General features: G+C 40.6%; 1 protein-coding gene across 1 annotated transcript; it reads right to left on the bottom strand.

Moving 5' to 3' along the window:
• Positions 1–12,489: 12,489 nt before the first annotated feature.
• Positions 12,490–16,039, bottom strand: LOC307007286 (potassium/sodium hyperpolarization-activated cyclic nucleotide-gated channel 1-like). The gene is made up of 7 exons (XM_079629100.1): positions 15,981–16,039; positions 15,605–15,726; positions 15,354–15,485; positions 14,987–15,218; positions 14,130–14,292; positions 12,881–13,069; positions 12,490–12,838 (listed from the first exon to the last, which is right to left on the bottom strand). Exons 1-6 carry the CDS (start codon positions 16,009–16,011, stop codon positions 13,066–13,068), a joined length of 684 nt encoding a protein of 227 aa, XP_079485226.1. The 5' UTR covers positions 16,012–16,039; the 3' UTR covers positions 12,490–12,838; positions 12,881–13,065.
• Positions 16,040–20,263: the final 4,224 nt, after the last annotated feature.

The following is a 20,263-nucleotide window of genomic DNA, read 5'->3' on the forward strand; positions in this document are numbered from 1 at the left end:
TTTTTGAATGACGCGAACCGGCGCGTGACAGTCGAGCGGTGATAAGCAACACTTTTTCAAGACTTCGTTCGTTCACTGGATTGTTTTTATTGGACCGATTGACTTGTTGCTATATATTAAGAAATGAGTCTGAAATTGTATGACATTTTCGTGGACATATTAGTACACTCCATGACAGTCATCCAACCACACGCGCGCGCAGGGGCCTTTTACACCTGACAGGTGACCTGTCACTTCATGAGTTTTTTTCTGATCGGCTATAGCCTAGAATAGATAGTCCACGTGCACCCCGAGGCTTTTTTTATGCCACCTGATTTTTTTAATTTATTCCTAAAGTGTCTATTTTCAGAATGCCAGGTAGCCTACCAAGCTGAAAAAATGTCCCAAAGGCTTCATTTTTAACCCTTTGCTGCACCCGACCGGAACCCGAAAAAATCATAAAATGATAGGCTATAGAAAGTGGCATAACATTTGAAGTAAACAACATACAGAGACAAATGAACACATTTTCCCATACAATTCTGACCCCAGGAATTTAATGGAATGGTTATTTTTGACATTTGACAACATAGAATAGCCTACTAATTACAGATTTTGCGTGTAGTCAACGGTAGATGCTACCTCTAGGAAGTATTTGTGGCTGGGGTGTATTCGGTTGGTTTTAGCAATGAGCAGTCCCTCTTGTGTAATAAAAGCCGAGCGCTGCTGTGTTGAGAGTTTAGAGAATACTGCAGTCTGGAATGGAAGCCCTTTAACCCACAAACATAAAGCAAACTCAGTTTCTTAGGCTTAAACAGGAACATGAACCCATATTTCATGCAATGAATGTCAAGGCAGGGCCTTTGTGATGTTGAAATTGGATGTTGACTCTGGGGTGATACAGCTGTGTGGTTGTTAGGATTGTAAGTGGTCTTGTAAGTGTTGTGATCTTGTTTACTCTTATCATCCGCATGTTGTTCCAAACCTGTATGAGTTTCTCTCTTCGGTTGAAGACAAAAGAAGATATTAAAGAATGTTCGTACATGGAGCATGTGAGCACCTTTGGGACAGGCACAGGTGCTCTCTGACTCGGCCTCTTGAGGAGATGGCAGGCACATGCTCCCAATTCAAAAGAGGTCTTTAGCAGATGTTGCCTTAGAGATGCTCAGGGATCCTGATGTTTCCTCTTTGTTGGGACCCGGCAGGCACAGGTGGTAACCGGCTGGACCCAGAGGCAAGCATGGATGCTCTGTGTGTCTTACTCTGACTCCACTTACTCCGTTGTTGCCTACACTGCTTAGTCTTCAGTGGTGCATCCCCACTCAGCCTTCTCAGACCCGGCAGGCACAGGTGCTCCTTCTGACTTCTTCTGCCTCCACTTTCTCTGTTGCTCTGTGGTCTTTAGTGTTGCATCTGAGAAGTGCAGAGACTCAACCTTCTCAGATGCATCACTGAAGACCAGGGAAGAGGTCTTCCCTGTCCCCCACCACTGCTGCCACCACTTCTTCTTTTTCTGCCCTAAAAGTGTCTGGTCAGCCAAAACCGTAAGTCCCAGAAACACCAAATTTGGCAGGATGGTCCCAAATGCCCCCCATTGGTGGGGGGACTATAGGTGGCGCTATAATAATTGTTGCTAATATCTCCACAACCATACTTAAAATCAATATTCTTTTTACCTGTGATTTTCTGAGTGAAGCCATTTTGAGATTTTTGATAAACCTTTTGGTCCCACTTTATATTAAGTGGCTTTAAATACTATGTACTTACATCAAAAAAGAAGTACAATGTACTTATTGTGTTCATGTTTTATTGTAAAACACTTTTGCTGCTATTGCGGTGTGAGCCATGGCTATAAAATGATTTGGGTTATATCTTCTAAACGGTTTGACTAATTCAATTTTAGCAGAAGCAAATAAACCTTGTGAGAACCAGGCTCAGTCGGCGGCCCAGTTCTCCTCAAACGAACCAACATATTGTGATTATGGTTCCTTGCTGCATTACAAGTCAGAATTGTGGATTGATATCATTCAGAGTATTTAATTCAGCTCATTCTGCTTATTCTGGATACATTAAATTATGGATGGATTTAACCTTGGCTTGTCCAGATGGTTGAAGGACCGACACGGATCACAAACAATTGTAGCACCTTTATTGACTTAATCTTCACCAATTATCCGGAGCGGATCACAAAATCGTACAATATGTTAACTGGTCTCTCAGATCATAACATGGTGCTGATAACAAGAAAATTAACCAGAAAGCGATTTGCAGCTTATTCCGGGACAAAATTGTTCATTGGCATTCCAAGGAGCAAACAGGAACAATTTCACACAGCAATAAGAAAAATGAATGTGACACTTTAATATTGGACAATGATTTGGAAATAATTAGTCAGAAATTCACTGAATGCTTAAAAAACAATCAAACACAAAAAGAGAAAGTGTTCTTTTCCCTGGCTCAGTGGTGATATCAAACAATTAATGAAAGACAGCAGAGAAATTAATAATTTTGAATAAAAATCTCTAAAAAATGAGACATTGTGGCTTGATTTCCTTTATTAATATTCATTTTGCAGGACCAAAATAACATTATGCACAGTGAGGAGCCTAGGTTACAAGCTTCACATACTAGAAAAAAAACAATAATAAAAAAACAACACATTTTTTTAATGGCTTGTCAAGGTTGTTTCAGATCAACACCTGCCAGTGACCACTAGGTGTCCCCGTTGAGACGGGTGTCGGATTGATTCAAAGCCCCGAAACAATATGGCCCATTTGGTTCAACTCTGGCCATACCTAAACCTGGAAATGACAAATGTAAAACACTATTAGCTTGTGTCTTTTGCAATAACACTTTAGAATAATGTTCCATCATCATTAATGAATAACTACACAGAAGCAAAATGAGTAATGCAATATTAACGTTCTAATATTAACTAACCACTCTGATTAACAAATTAGTTAATTGTTGAATGTGGTAGTTCACTAGCTATTTTTGTTTTGTTTTTTTACTACTAAAACTATACAGGCTTATAATGAATGTGAATAATGCATAATGTATAATAAATCATGATAACAGATCATAATGATTTTGACTCAAGTATTGATAAATTCTTAGGCACTTGGATCAGTATTGAAGTGAAACACATGACACGAAACACATACAGTAAACACCCTAGTAATGGCTGAAGGGTTTTTGTAAGGTTTTAAATAATGACAAGTGTTATACGTCCTTCTAAAGGAATTATATGATGATCATGGTAACACACCAGTAACGAAGTTCTATAGAATGTGAAATTAAAAATATTTGGTCATGATTAATAGGTTATTCTAGCCTGTGCTTGACCAGTATGTTTTAATGACACAGACATTTACTCTCTCTGACATAAAAATAAAAAAATTAAAAATTATAAGTAAATTATAATTCAAACATCTTAACAAATTAACCAACTTCTCATTTGTGAGTTTGTGATGTGTGACATCAGCAAACAACAGAAGCAAAATATTTTGGCTTAAACTGGAACATTTATATAACACCCCTGTTCCAGTCATTACAGATAGGGTAGGATAAGTGTTTCAAAAACACTTTTTGTTATCCATCCATCCATCCATCTTCTTCCGCTTATCCGGGGCCGGGTCGCGGGGGCAGCAGTCTAAGCAGAGATGCCCAGACTTCCCTTTCCCTAGCCACTTCCTCTAGCTCTTCCGGGGGGACACCGAGGCGTTCCCAGGCCAGCCGAGAGACATAGTCTCTCCAGCGTGTCCTAGGTCTTCCCCGGGGTCTCCTCCCGGTGGGACGTGCCCGGAACACCTTCCCGGGAAGGCGTCCAGGAGGCATCCGGAACAGATGCCCAAGCCACCTCAGCTGACCCCTCTCGATGTGGAGGAGCAGCGGCTCTACTCTGAGCTCCTCCCGAGTGACCGAGCTCCTCACCCTATCTCTAAGGGATCGCCCAGCCACTCTGCGGAGAAAGCTCATTTCGGCCGCCTGTATCCGGGATCTTGTCCTTTCGGTCATGACCCAAAGCTCATGACCATAGGTGAGAGTAGGAACGTAGATTGACCGGTAAATCGAGAGCTTCGCCTTGCGGCTCAGCTCTTTCTTCACCACGACAGACCGGTACATCGACCGCATTACTGCGGAAGCTGCACCGATCCGTCTGTCAATCTCCCGTTCCATCCTTCCCTCACTCGTGAACAAGACCCCAAGATACTTGAACTCCTCCACTTGAGGCAGGAACTCTCCACCAACCTGAAGTGAGCAAGCCACCCTTTTCCGACTGAGGACCATGGCCTCGGATTTGGAGGTGCTGATTCTCATCCCAGCCGCTTCACACTCGGCTGCAAACCGTCCCAGTGCATGCTGAAGGTCCTGGTCTGTAGGGGCCAACACGACAACATCATCCGCAAAGAGCAGAGACGAAATCGTGTGGTCCCCGAACCTGACACCCTCCGGCCCCTGGCTGCGCCTAGAAATTCTGTCCATAAATATTATGAACAGAACCGGCGACAAAGGGCAGCCCTGCCGAAGTCCAACATGCACCGGGAAGAAGTCTGACTTACTGCCGGCAATGCGAACCAAGCTCCTGCTCCGGTCGTATAGGGACCGGACAGCCCTTAGCAAAGGACCCCGGACCCCATACTCCCGGAGCACCCTCCACAGGCCGCCTCGAGGGACACAGTCGAATGCCTTCTCCAAATCCACAAAACACATGTGGATTGGTTGGGCAAACTCCCATGAACCCTCCAGCACCCTGTAGAGGGTATAGAGCTGGTCCAGTGTTCCACGGCCGGGACGAAAACCGCACTGTTCCTCCTGAATCCGAGGTTCCACTATCGGCCGTAATCTCCTCTCCAGTACCCTAGCATAGACTTTCCCGGGGAGGCTGAGAAGTGTGATCCCCCTGTAGTTGGAACACACTCTCCGGTCCCCCTTCTTAAAAAGAGGGACCACCACCCCAGTCTGCCATCCCAGAGGTACTGTCCCCGACCGCCACGCGATGCTGCAGAGGCGTGTCAGCCAAGACAGCCCCGCAACATCCAGAGACTTGAGGTACTCAGGGCGGATCTCATCCACCCCCGGCGCCTTGCCACCGAGGAGTTTCTTGACTACCTCGGTGACTTCAGCTTGGGAGATGGACGAGTCAACCTCCGAGCCCTCAGCCTCTGCTTCCTCAATGGAAGACGTGACGGCGGGATTGAGGAGATCCTCGAAGTATTCCTTCCACCGTCCGACGACATCCCCAGTTGAGGTCAACAGCTGCCCACCTCCACTGTAAACAGCGTTGGTGGGGCACTGCTTCCCTCTCCTGAGTCGCCGGACGGTTTGCCAGAATCTCTTCGAGGCCAGCCGATAGTCATTTTCCATGGCCTCTCCGAACTCCTCCCAGGCCCGAGTTTTTGCCTCCACAACCACCCGGGCTGCAGTTCGCTTGGCCTGCCGGTACCCGTCAGCTGCCTCAGGAGTCCCACAAGCCAACCAGGCCCGATAGGACTCCTTCTTCAGCTTGACGGCATCCCTTACTTCCGGTGTCCACCACCGGGTTCGGGGATTGCCGCCTCGACAGGCACCGGAGACCTTACGGCCACAGCTCCGAGTGGCCGCTTCGACAATGGAGGTGGAGAACATGGTCCACTCGGACTCAATATCTCCAGCCTCCCTCGGGATCCGGTCGAAGCTCCGCCGGAGGTGGGAGTTGAAGATCTCTCTGACAGGAGACTCGGCCAAACGTTCCCAGCAGACCCTTACAGTACGCTTGGGTCTGCCGAGTCTGTCCAGCTTCCTCTTCCGCCATCGGATCCAACCACTTTTTGTTATACCGGTTGTTAATCTCTCTGTTAAATGTTTTGTTAATCTCTCTTCACATCCTGATAGCATTTAATAATAGAGGTGGTTATATATAAGTTATATAGATCGATCAGACAGACAGATAGGATAGGAGCTTCCTCTGATGATGCAACTGATCCGGGTTCTCAGGGGACCTGGCAGGCACAGATGCTACTTCTGGGGATGTGGCAGGTCTGGGTTCTCCCCTTAGTGGACCTGGAAAGCACAGGTACTTCTTGGGAGGATGTGGTGGGCCTGGGTTCTCGTTCAGGGGATGTGATGGCCGACCACATATGCTTCGTCTGGAGAAACGGCAGGTCTGAATTCTCCTTCAGGACACTTGGCAGGGACAGGTGCTCCCTCCAGGTACCTAGTGGATACAGGTTATTCCTCTGGGGATGCTGAGGGCACTGATGTTCCTTTTGGAGTCCCAGCAGGTGTTGGTGGTCCCTGTGGCGGGCCAAAGGTGTTAAGGCATCTGTCTTAAGACGTATTCTCTTATTATTTTCATAGGTGGGTTATTGACTTTGTCTCAAGTATGTATCATTGTTGTTAAAGAACTGTGTTTTGGTTTGCTGCTGTGCTTTTTCCCCTTCTGTTTCTTGCTCTCTGGCTCCTCCCACTCACTCTCTCTGGCAGGTAGCTGATGGTCCCAAGCTACGCCTACTTGCCATCCAGGGCTGAATCCAAAATAGTCCCCTATACCCTCAAATAGGGCGCTATTTGAGGGGACAGCTATTTGTAGTGGTGTCCGAAACCATAGTAATCGAGTGCATTTTTTCAATCCCACATTGCACTGCAATAACGAGTCTACAACCGATGTTCGCTCAACGGTTGTCCGAATTCGCTCACTCCTTTTCATTCACTCATTCAAGTGAACCGAGCGGAAGACAACACTTGTAGTCCATTATAACATCTACAAAGACACCATCCATGCTTTCAATATGGAACTAGGCAAAGCTAGACAGACTTTCTTCTCAAATATTATAAACAGCAACCTAAACAACACACGCACTCTTTTTGAGTGCTCCCCCGAGTCAGATTCCCAGTGAAATGCTCTCAGACAGCAAGTGCAGTGAGTTCGCTTCTTTCTTCTCTGAGAAAATCAATAATATCAGAAAGGTGAACAGCACATCCTTGAGTTGCACTGGGGTCAGACAGATCAGACCACAACCTGAGAAAGTAGTTACTATGTCTGATTTCAAAGAAATTGATGGCAAAATTTTCGAAGAAACCGTACAGCACCTTAAAACATCAACCTGCGCCCTTGACGCTCTTCCCACATCTTTCTTCAAAAGTGTGTTAAACAGCTTAGAAGCAGATCTTCTAGAAGTGGTAAATGCCTCACTTCTCTCTGGAAGTTTTCCAAACTCCCTGAAAACTGCAGTTGTCAAACCCCTCCTGAAAAAAAGCTATCTGGATAAGACTATATTAAGCAACTATAGACCGATCTCAAATCTTCCTTTCATTGGCAAGATCATTGAAAAAGTTGTTTTCAATCAGCTGAACAAATTCTTAAGGTCGAATGGATACTTTGACAATTTCCAATCTGGTTTCCGATCGCATCACAGTACAGAGACAGCGCTCATAAAGATAATTAATGATATCCGCTTAAATACTGATACAGGCAAATTATCAGTGCTGGTACTACTCGACCTCAGTGCTGCATTTCACACTGTTGATCACAACATACTTCTTGACAGGCTGGAAAACTGTCTGGGATAGTCCTAAAATGGTCCAGGTCATACTTAGAAGCGAGAGGTTATTATGTGAGTATAGGAGACCATAAGTCTGAGTGGACATCCATGACATGCGGAGTCCCTCAAGGCTCAATTCTTGAGCCACTCCTATTCAACCTGTACATGCTCCCAATGAGCCAAATAATGAGAAAGAACCAAATCTCTTACCACAGCTATGCAGACAACACACAGATCTACTTAGCCCTATCGCCTAACGATTACAGCCCCATTGACTCCCTGTTCCAATGCATTGATGAAGTAAACAGTTGGATGTGCCAAAACTTTCTTCAGTTAAACAGAGACAAAACTGAAGTTATTGCATTTGGAAACAAAGATGAAGTTCTCAAGGTGAATGCATACCTTCACTCTAGAGGTCAAACAACTAAAAATCAAGTCAGGAATCTTGGTGTGTCTCTAGAGTCAGACCTTAGCTTCAGTAGTCATGTCAAAGCAATAACTAAATCAGCATACTATCATCTGAAAAATATTGCAAGAATTAGATGCTTTGTTTCCAGTCAAGACTTAGAAAAACTTGTGCATTGCTTTCATCACCAGCAGGGTGGATTATTGTAATGGACTCCTTACTGGCCTTCCCAAAAAGACCATAAGACAGTTGCAGCTCGTACAGAACGCTGCCGCCAGGATTCTGAGCAGAACCAGAAAATTTGAACACATCACACCAGTCCTCAGGTCTTTACACTGGCTCCCAGTCACATTTAGGATTGATTTTAAAGTATTATTACTGGTATATAAATCATTTAATGGCCTAGGACCTCAATACACTGCAGATATGCTCACTGAATATAAACCCAACAGATCACTCAGATCATTATGATCACATCAACTAGAAATACCAAGGGTTCTGATTGGTCGTGGCGGCGGAGTTGCAACAATCTACAGAGATATTCTTAATGTTACTCAGAAAACAGGTGACAAATTTAATTCGTTTGAAGTACTTGTATTAAATGTTACGCTCTTAGATGTAAGAAAAAAATCCCTACTATCTCTAGCCCTGGCTACCGTATATAGACCGCCAGGGCCTTGCGCTGATTTCCTAAAAGAGTTTGCAGATTTTCTCTCAGATCTATTGGTCAACGTCGATAAAGCATTAATTGTTGGAGATTTTAACATACACGTAGATCATTCAAATGATGCGTTAGGGGCTGCGTTTACAGATTTATTAAACTCCTTTGGGGTCAAGCAAAACGTCACCGGACCAACTCATCGTCTTAATCATACACTCGATTTAATTATATCATATGGAACCGATCCAACCGATATAGATCACAAAGTGATGGTGTCAGTGACCACTTCCTGGTAACTTGTATATTACGGACTACAGTACTACAGTATGTCACGCTGCGCCGCGTTAGATAATGTCTCAAATTGCTTATCTGATTTGTCTCAGTTACTGCCTGAACCCAAACAAACAGATGAATTAGAGGAAGTAACTAGCACTATGAGCACCATTCTCTCTAGAACATTGGATATTGTTGCACCCATTAGATTAAAAAAGGTCAGAGAGAAAAGTAAAGCACCATGGTACAACAATACTACGCATGTTCTAAAGAGAGAAACCCGTAAATTAGAGCGTAAATGGAAACAAACTAATTTAGAGGTCTTTAGAATCGTGTGGAAAGACAGTATGTCACGTTATAAAAAGGCCCTAAAAGCGGCAAGGGCTGAGCATCTCCGCAAACTAATAGAAAACAACCAAAATAATCCAAGGTTTTTATTTAACACCGTGGCTAGACTAAAAAATTAACAGACGTCACCTGAACAAAATATCCAGTTACAGTTTAGCAGTAATGGTTTCATGAACTTCTTCACTGAGAAAATAGAAAGCATCAGAACCACAATTGTAAACGTTCAATCTTTAATCGCGCCTTATAAATCAGCCTCAATTATCACCCCGCAATAACAATTACAGTGCTGTACAACTATAGAACAAAAAGAGTTAAATAAACTTATCACTTCATCTAAAACAACAACATGCTTATTAGATCATACCAACTAAACTACTGAAAGAAGTGTTACCTATAGTGGAAGAGCCTCTCCTCAATATCATTAACTCATCTTTATCTTTAGATCATGTTCCAAAAACATTTAAACTGGCAGTTATAAAACCACTCATTAAGAAACCACAATTAGACCCACATAATCTAACAAATTATAGACCCCTTTCAAATCTTCCATTTATGTCTAAAATATTAGAAAAAGTTGTGTCCGCTCAACTGGGCTCTTTTTTGCAAGAAAATGACATCTATGAAAAGTTTCAGTCTGGATTCAGGCCGCACCATAGCACTGAAACTGCGCTCGTCAAAATCACTAATGATTTACTTTTAGCTTCGGACCAAGGCTGTATCTCAATACTAGTTTTACTTGATCTTAGTGCTGCGTTCGATACTATAGATCACACAATACTCTTAGATCGACTACAAAATTATACTGGCGTTCAAGGACAAGCATTAAGCTGGTTCAGATCATGCTTATCTGACCGCTACCATTTTAGAAAAATCGATCATAACTTCAGTAAACTATGGAGTGCCGCAGGGATCTGTGCTAGGCCCTCTATTATTCTCAATATATATGCAGCCACTTGGAAATATTATAAGGAAACATGGAATTAGTTTCCATTGTTATGCTGATGACACTCAAATATATATTTCATCACGGCCGGATGAAAACGCTAAATTATCAAAATTGACAGAGTGTGTTAAAGATATAAAAGATTGGATGACGCGTAATTTTCTTTTATTAAATCCAGACAAGACAGAGGTAGGCCTACTACTTATCGGTTCAAAAAACCGCCCACAAAACCTCCCACAATACATCTTTAACATAGTAGGATGTCCTGCTACTTTATCCTTTACAGTAAAAGACCTGGGTGTCATACTAGACTGCAACCTGTCTTTTAAAAATAATATTTCATATGTTACCAAAACAGCCTTTTTCCACCTTAGAAACATTGCTAAGCTACGTAATATGCTATCAGTTTCTGATGCAGAAAAGCTAGTTCATACATTCATGACCTCGAGACTAGATTACTGAGTCTATTAGCTGGTTGTCCTGCATCCTCAATAAACAAGCTACAGTTAGTCCAAAATGCAGCCGCTAGAGTTCTTACTAGATCAAGAAAATATGATCATATAACACCGATCTTATCATCACTACATTGGTTACCTATAAAGTTCCGTATTAATTATAAGGTATTGTTTGTTACTGACTTATAAAGCCCTAAACGGCTTAGCTCCAGTCTATTTAACGGATCTTCTATCGCCCTATAATCCATCGCGCTCTTTAAGATCACTAAATTTGAGGCTTTTGGTTATACCGGATATCTAGGTCCACCAAAGGAGGGAGAGCATTTTCACATTTAGCTCCAAAACTCTGGAATAGCCTTCCTGATACTGTTCGTTGCTCAGATTCGCTCTCCCAGTTCAAAACTAGACTACAGACGCATCTCTTCAGCCAGGCATTCATATACATTTTTTTAATCTTACAGTTAAATCCGGCCTCTAGTTCATAACCGCCAGAGGAGAACTGCCCCCTGACTGAGCCTGGGTTCTCCCAAGGTTTTTTTCTCTCCATTAGGTCACCTGATGGAGTTTTAGGTCACCATTAGGTCACCTGATGGAGTTTTAGGTCACCATTAGGTCACCTGATGGAGTTTTAGGTCACCATTAGGTCACCTGATGGAGTTTTTCGTTTCCTTGCCACTGCCTTTGGCTTGCTCAGTTGGGGATATTCAATTTAATTAATCAATGAATAATACTTTTGATTAGCATTACCAAACATGGACGTTTTATTATTATTTTTATTTAATACTGTGAAGCTGCGTTGATACAATCTGTATTGTGAAAAGCGTTATATTCTTGACTTGACTTGACAATGAGTTCACGATTCTTTCTGCCTGTCGGCCTGCAGCAGAGAAGTTGTTTTATCAACATTTTTTCACGAGATCTTATCATGGTTTATGTATTTATTTTAATGTTATTATTTCGGTCTTATTGCCAGGAAAAGCTGGATTGCTTTGCTGTTTATTGATCATGTGCACTTGATCGAATGAAAATCCGATCGAAATTATTTGTAATAGAGCTGACACTTTGAGTTTTTAATGGGTTATGTTATAGCCCTACGTGGTTTTTAATGTTTTATAAAATATCTGTAGTGACTGCATGATCATATCACCGTATTATTTACCACCATGCGAGCCACAAATTAAAGCTTGGCGAGCCTCGCAATCAGTAACACTGGTTTGAATGAATGAATGACTCACTTATTAAGACGGCCACTTGCCGCCACCTATTGGCGGTTTAGTTTCATGTTTAAAAGTATCATTGCATTATAGCAGTTGCAATTTTGCAGTGTATAGGCTAAATGATTTAATTTGATTGGTAACAGCCCAGTTTTATTATTATAGGCTAACTGAATTTATTGATCAAACGTAATAATTTGACATAACACATGAAGTATAGCCTACATTTAATAAGGTACCTTTATAAAGGTAAATAACGCCCTGTAGTAAATATCACAAATATGCAGATTTAAGTATGTAACAGCTGATACACTGAGAATATTGCTTCAGGTCAGAATAAATGAAAACATAAATTAAATGTAAAATTATATTTATACCCAAAAATCATCACAGAATAAAATATGGTTATTTTCCATTGATTATTCAATATCTGTATGTGAATACTAGACCTACCTGGAAATCGTATGTGTTTATTTAATCGGTTTCATTTAATCTGTTTCATCTTTATTCTATTAAATTTGTTTTGGCCATCGCTTAATTATAACCAGGATATAACTATAACATTTGAACTTTATAGTTGACTATAGTAAAGTCCTTGATTATAGTAGTGTTGCTGTGGTATCGAAAATGTCACTGGTAGGCCTTGTCTGTAGCTTATTTATTTGAATAATGGGTCAAAACAACAAAAATATTAAACTCATTTTATTGTTAAAATATACACTGCTGTAATGAGTGGGGGTGGGGGTTCATTTAAAAACAGTCACAAGGCTGACCAAAGTGCTGTACAAGCATAAGCTAAAAATCAAGGGGAAAACAGCTAAGAAACTATGTACAGATTTAAAACAGAAAACAGTGAAGTCAAATAGACAAAATCAAAATTAAAACATACAGAGTAGTGACATTAACAAGTATTAAAAGCTAAGAAAAAAATGGGTTTTCAGCAGAGATTTAAAAATTGATAGAGAAGGAGGAGCTACTCTAAGTTGTGCCGGCAAGCTGTTCCACAATCTTGGCCCTACTACCGAAAAAGCTCTGTCTCCTCTTGTGTGTTCCTTATACTAGCTCAAACGTAGAGGACTCCTCTACGTTTGAGCTAGTATAAGGAACACACAGTGAGTATAAATAGATCACTAGATCTTAGGTCACAGGATGGACTGAATGTAGAAGTTCAGACAGGGGGTGGGGTGGGGGGGTTGGCGGGCGCCAACACTTATCTTGGATACCCTTCAGCAAACAGAGACCCCTGCTTGGAGATACAGCTCATCACCTTTAATAAACAAACACAAGTCTTAAAATCATTATGACATTGAAATGTTCTAGATTGGCTTCAGTAATCTGTATGGTCTTCTTATGAAAGATTCATCAGTTCGTGTTATTAGTCTTCGTAATTTCGTCACATCCTACTTTTTTTCAAATATGATATGTAATAAAGGTTCTATCGTGTATATCAAAGCTCCAATGATGCTGATAGTGACGATTCTCTCTGACCAATCAGTGTTTTACACGTCACATTTTAGTATCGGTACGGTTCACTTGGATCCTCACCCGACGACGTGATACTATTTAACCGAACCGTACCAAGCCGTACCATGCAATGGAAAAGTGCCATTAGTTTTGTCGTGGCCACGAGATATTAATTTGTGGGAACGTCATATTAACTCGTGGGAACGTGGTAAGTCGTACCACAAAATCATTTTGTCGAGTTAACGACATCCTTATATCGTGGCCTTGAGATCCTATGTTGAGAGAACAACATTTTTCTCATGACCATAAGTTAAATGCGTAAACAACCTGTGCAACCATACAAATAAATAAATAAATAAATAAAGACATGATCAGTGAATGGATTTAAGAGGCTGTGAGATGGGATGGATAATTTTTTTTTTCTTTTAGGCCTATATTATTTTATAACTTATTGATAATAACAAACTTAATTCGAATGCTGTCTAAAGGCAACATCACGTGCAATGCAATAGGCTATAATATAGGTTAATATAATAATTTCTTAATTCCGTCCTTATTTTGTCATTCTTAATTAAAAATAAATATGATTATAGGCCTATCCATTTCTGATAATTCCAGGTTGCTATGGTCACACAGGTTGTTTGCGCATTTAACTTGTGGCAACGAGAAAAATATATCGTTCCCTCAACATAGGATCTCGAAGCCACGACTTTACATTGTGTGGCCACGACATAAGGACGCGTTACCTTGACAAAATGATCTCATGGCCACAACTTATTATCACATTCCCACAAGTTAACTAAGTGAACCGAACATGTCCCCTCCCGATGACTGTACAAAGCAAATCATAATGCAAGACTTACTTTAGATATTTTTTACGTTGAGCTTCTTCCCTCAGTTCGTTCACAACATGTGGGAACTCTTTCTCAATCACCTGAAAGTCTTCTAATGACAGGGTGAAAACGCTGCAGGTGGTCAGAGCAGAAAATGTGGCCAACTGCCTTTCACCAAACAGGAAGCCGATCTCTGCAGAAACACAAAACTTCTTAAAATGGGTATAGGCTGGTTGTTTAAAACACATTGGAGTTTCACAGCAAAGATTATCTGACTGACCATCTGATCAATACTGCACACAAAACTGGGAAAACATTTTCTTGATCTGGCAAGCACTGTAATCTAATTTTGAGCATTTTTGAGTGTGAAACTCATGTAATTGACACTGTTGTCACGCTCTCACACCACACGTCTGTTTTCTCATGCAGTGAAAAACATTGCGGAGTAAAGAGGACACTGACAACGTGGCGACAGATAAGAGGTTCCTTTTGATATTATGTGTGTGTGTATATATATATATAAATCAGGCAGCTGAAACTAATTATATAGTGTCAGGTGACTGATTTTTTAATTTTTTTATTGCAAAATGTTAATAATATTTTGCCCAGCTCTTTATAAGGTTCAATATTTAGGCATGTCCTACTTTATTCACATTCATACAGTATCAGCATAATGTATATAGCAGATCGAGGCATGCAGAAATTCAGATATTATAAACATTAACATGATTTTCTGTAAAGCTGCTTTGAAACAACATGTATTTGAAAAGCGCTAAATTAGACTTGACTAGCACTGCAATGTGGACCAGACTTGCCAGTATATGCCATACTCTACACAAGACTACTTCTCAACTGAATCACACAACAGTAAGTTTCTCATACATCACCTCCAATGTTATCTCCGTCACCCAGCTCCATTTGGAAATCCTCGTTCCTCACAAGCACCCGTCCAGAGTCAATGATGAACATTTTGTCAGGTTGAGCATTCTGATGAATGATGATGTCACCTGCATTGAAGAACTCATGGTCCAACTTAATCAAGATGGCTTCGGTGAATTCTTTGTTAAGCAAAAACATGTCTTTGTGTAACAGGTTGGAGCATATTTCTGCCATAATATCCTTTGAAACAGAAAACATAGCACTATTAAAAATAATTTCTATAAAAAAATACAGTTTGAGCCAAATGATTGTTTGAACAGCAGAAAAACTTATTGTGTGTTATCTGAAGTTTATATTTATGAATCAATTAGAAACCTTTCTGAGCTGTTCTGACACGGTGTCAAGGATGTTCTGCTTATCCCAGTGCCACTTGTACTGGGCAGTGGTACGTTGGCGCAACACTCTGGGCAGCCTTTTGAACATTGTGGAGGATTGTAGCTGGTTTATCTGAAAAATGTATATATCATGGCATAGTATCATCAGAACTGCCTTGTATTTATTTGCTGAATAAACAAACTTAACAAATACTAACAGCTTTAATTTGAACTCTTAAAATTCACCCTTACCTTGTATGCATTGCCAGTCGCAGACATGCTCCCAAATGCTGTGATCAAGCAAGAAATAAATGCAGAACACATTATAAATCCAATCACCATACTTACAATAGCTATCCACCGTTCATCCACACCTAAAAAAAAAGAAAAGAAAAAGGGAATCACTTTAGTTCAATGTAAAGTAACAGCACATCATAGATTAAAAAACTTTGTGTCACAGGTTTAAAACAAAATCCCAAATCATGATTGTAAAAGTGATGCTGGCCTTAGCAAACGCCACCGATTAAAGTGATTTCAGGAGACATTTTTCTGCCCAAAGACTGATTATAAGATTGATTATCATTTCTCAAAAAAATTATTAATGTTGAAAGAATGTTGTGCGGCGTACGTTTTGGTGAGTCAAATGATGTCCAGGTCATTTGAGATAAAGCTCTAAAGGAAGCGTAGGAGTATTTTTCCCCAATCGAGGTATTCTGCAAAATGTAACAGACAAAAAGGAAGACATGTTGAACAACACATCAATCATGTCAAATAAATGCCAGCATAAGCAATAAAAAATTAGACATACCTCAATTTTCTTTTCTACAACCCAACAGTCTTGGGGAAACTCTTCCATTAGAGAAATGAAGTACTGAACGCAAGTGTTCCAGTGCCAAATGAGGACCATCATCAGGAAAACAAAGGCAAGCCTGCATAACTTCTTGACTTCTTCAAGCTGTACATCAGACACCTAAAATGACAGATAATATAACATAAAGTCTCCATAGAACAATAAAGGTGTATAAAATACAACCAAAAATGTCCTGTTGCTTGCTGGTTTATCGTGTTATGATAGATGAGGAAAAATGTGAGAAAGTACTACAAAAACGATCTCAAAAATCCTTTCATCTTATTTATTTATTTTATTAATCTTATTATTAAATACTATTTTAGGCTGTTTGGGGTTCTTGAGTTGCTATATTATTTTTTATAACACAAAAGATGATATTTTGTAGAATGTTGGTAACCAGGCAGTTGACGGCACCCATTGACTTCCATAATAGGAAAAAATATACTAAGGAAGTCAATAGGAGTGGCAACTGTCTGGTTACCAAACGTAAATATCTTCTTTTCTGTTGAACAGAAAAAAATAAACTCATACAGGTTTGGAACAACATGAGGGTGAGTAAATTGTGACCAAGTTTTCAGTTTTGGGTGAACTATCCCTTAATTAATGATCAGATCATGGATTTCTGAAAAACTAGAGAATAACAAGTCCTTCTTTGTATACCTTTTAATATGACAGCCTTTTTATTGGAGCCTTTATTTTTGCGCATTTGTCAAGTCAAACTTTGAAACAATGTAAAGTTGTTGCATATGGCCATTGATAATTTCTTGCATAAACATGACGGTGAGTTGTGCTGAAACTTACACTTTCCAATTCAAAGCAGAATCTCAGAAGCTTTGGCACACGGAGTAAACGGATCAAACTGAGAATCCTCACAAACATGAGCATCCGCACAAACTTCGAAGCCAGCAGTGAAGTAGTGTCAGCGTGATAAAAATGCTCCTGTGGTGAATTGGTTGAACTGTAAGAAGAATCTCTACAATTTAATCAGTGTGAGTGATATTAACTTAACTGATGAATATAATTACCACAATAATAATGATAATGTCGACCGGAAATGCAGCCACCACATCAGGAACAAACCAAGACGTGAAATAATCCTTCCTTATTAATTTCGGATCAAGGATGGCCTAGACAGAAACAGGAATGCATTGAATCAATTTTTAACCATATTTTAGAAAGGTAAAGTAATTAATAATTAATATTACACTATACAAGATAATGAAGGCACATTCATACCTGACCGTCTTCACTGAAAATGCCCATTCGAAAATTAACGCCAACATCAACACAAAACATGATGTCTGAGAATACATTGAAAGCCACCCAGTATGTGTGGGCACTACCATGCATGTCCTCAGAAAATGCCATGTCCAGTGGAATTGTTATCAGGTTCACAAATGTTAAGACCACCATATACACAAGATAGTAGTGCCTAAAAGACAGGAAAAGGCACATTTAACATTTCTTTTTAGATCACTGTGATGGCATTAATGGCACATTGACAGACAAAATAAGACATCAACGTTACATCCTCATGACAACATGTGTAACGTTATTTATTTAAATGATAATGCCATAGAAGACGTTATATCTTGAATTACCAGCAAATAACATAACGTTACAAAGTATCATTAGTAGCCTATATACACGTTAGGCCTTTAAATTTCAATTGCAAGTGTAACATTTTATCGTAACATTTTATATTAACTTACTTGTATTTATTTAAGTTGAATCGCGTGTATTAAAAATGTGAAATATGCATTTAAATTGTGTTTGTTTTTATTAAGATAGGCCTATTATAAACAAATATATATATTTGTTCAGTGTAATCAGTGTTATCTTCTGTCATTCATGTTCACTCAATAACCGTCCTGAATATTGTTAATATGAAATATGGTGAGCGTTAACGTTAGTTTCCACGAGGGAGGCTAACGTTAGTAAGTCAGTGTTACCTGAAGTGACTCCTTGGGTTCAAGACCCATTTGCTTTCCTCTTTTTTCGCTTCATTGAGATCTTTATCCAGGGGGTTAACCGCGATTACCCAAGATGATTCGTTCATCGCGACTGAGATTAAACAATATGATTCGCAGATGCGGTTAGTCGGTTAATTTACACGTTATCCTTATTTCTGTTTGAATTTTTGAATGACGCGAACCGGCGCGTGACAGTCGAGCGGTGATAAGCAACACTTTTTCAAAACTTCGTTCGTTCACTGGATTGTTTTTATTGGACCGATTGACTTGTTGCTATATATTAAGAAATGAGTCTGACATTGTATGACATTTTCGTGGACATATTAGTACACTCCATGACAGTCATCCAACCACACGCGCGCGCAGGGGCCTTTTACACCTGACAGGTGACCTGTCACTTCATGAGTTTTTTTCTGATCGGCTATAGCCTAGAATAGATAGTCCACGTGCACCCCCCGGCTTTTTTTATGCCACCTGATTTTTTAAATTTATTCCTAAAGTGTCTATTTTGATGGCAGGTAGCCTATCAAGCTGAAAAAACGTCCCAAAGGCTTCATTTTTAACCCTTTGCTGCACCCGACCGGAACCCGAAAAAATCATAAAATGATAGGCTATAGAAAGTGGCATAACATTTGAAGTAAACAACATACAGAGACAAATGAACACATTTTCCCATACAATTCTGACCCCAGGAATTTAATGGAATGGTTATTTTTGACATTTGACAATATAGAATAGCCTACTAATTACAGATTTTGCTTGTAGTCAACGGTAGATGCTGGAAGTATTTGTGGCTGGGGTGTATTCGGTTGGTTTTAGCAATGAGCAGTCCCTCTTGTGTAATCAAAGCCGAGCGCTGCTGTGTTGAGAGTTTAGAGAATACTGCAGTCTGGAATGGAAGCCCTTTAACCCACAAATATAAAGCAAACTCAGTTTCTTAGGCTTAAACAGGAACATGAACCCATATTTCATGCAATGAATGTCAAGGCAGGGCCTTTGTGATGTTGAAATTGGATGTTGACTCTGGGGTGATACAGCTGTGTGGTTGTTAGGATTGTATGTGGTCTTGTAAGTGTTGTGATCTTGTTTACTCTTATCATCCGCATTTTGTTGTTCCAAACCTGTATGAGTTTCTCTCTTCGGTTGAAGACAAAAGAAGATATTAAAGAATGTTCGCACATGGAGCATGTGAGCACCTTTGGGACAGGCACAGGTGCTCTCTGACTCGGCCTCTTGAGGAGATGGCAGGCACATGCTCCCAATTCAAAAGAGGTCTTTAGCAGATGTTGCCTTAGAGATGCTCAGGGATCCTGATGTTTCCTCTTTGTTGGGACCCGGCAGGCACAGGTGGTAACCGGCTGGACCCAGAGGCAAGCATGGATGCTCTGTGTGTCTTACTCTGACTCCACTTACTCCGTTGTTGCCTACACTGCTTAGTCTTCAGTGGTGCATCCCCACTCAGGCTTCTCAGACCCGGCAGGCACAGGTGCTCCTTCTGACTTCTTCTGCCTCCACTTTCTCTGTTGCTCTGTGGTCTTTAGTGTTGCATCTGAGAAGTACAGGGACTCAACCTTCTCAGATGCATCACTGAAGACCAGGGAAGAGGTCTTTCCTGTCCCCCACCACTGCTGCCACCACTTCTTCTTTTTCTGCCCTAAAAGTGTCTGGTCAGCCAAAACCGTAAGTCCCAGAAACACCAAATTTGGCAGGATGGTCCCAAATGCCCCCCATTGGTGGGGGGACTATAGGTGGCGCTATAATAATTGTTGCTAATATCTCCACAACCAGACTTAAAATCAATATTCTTTTTACCTGTGATTTTCTGAGTGAAGCCATTTTGAGATTTTTGATAAACCTTTTGGTCCCACTTTATATAAAGTGGCTTTAAATACTAGTACTTACATCAAAAAATAAGTACAATGTACTTATTGTGTTCATGTTTTATTGTAAAACACTTTTGCTGCTATTGCGGTGTGAGCCATGGCTATAAAATGATTTGGGTTATATCTTCTAAACGGTTTGACTAATTCAATTTTAGCAGAAGCAAATAAACCTTGTGAGAACCAGGCTCAGTCGGCGGCCCAGTTC

This window comes from Phoxinus phoxinus (assembly GCF_949152265.1).
Source record: "Phoxinus phoxinus genome assembly, chromosome: 11".
Taxonomy (NCBI): domain Eukaryota; kingdom Metazoa; phylum Chordata; class Actinopteri; order Cypriniformes; family Leuciscidae; genus Phoxinus; species Phoxinus phoxinus.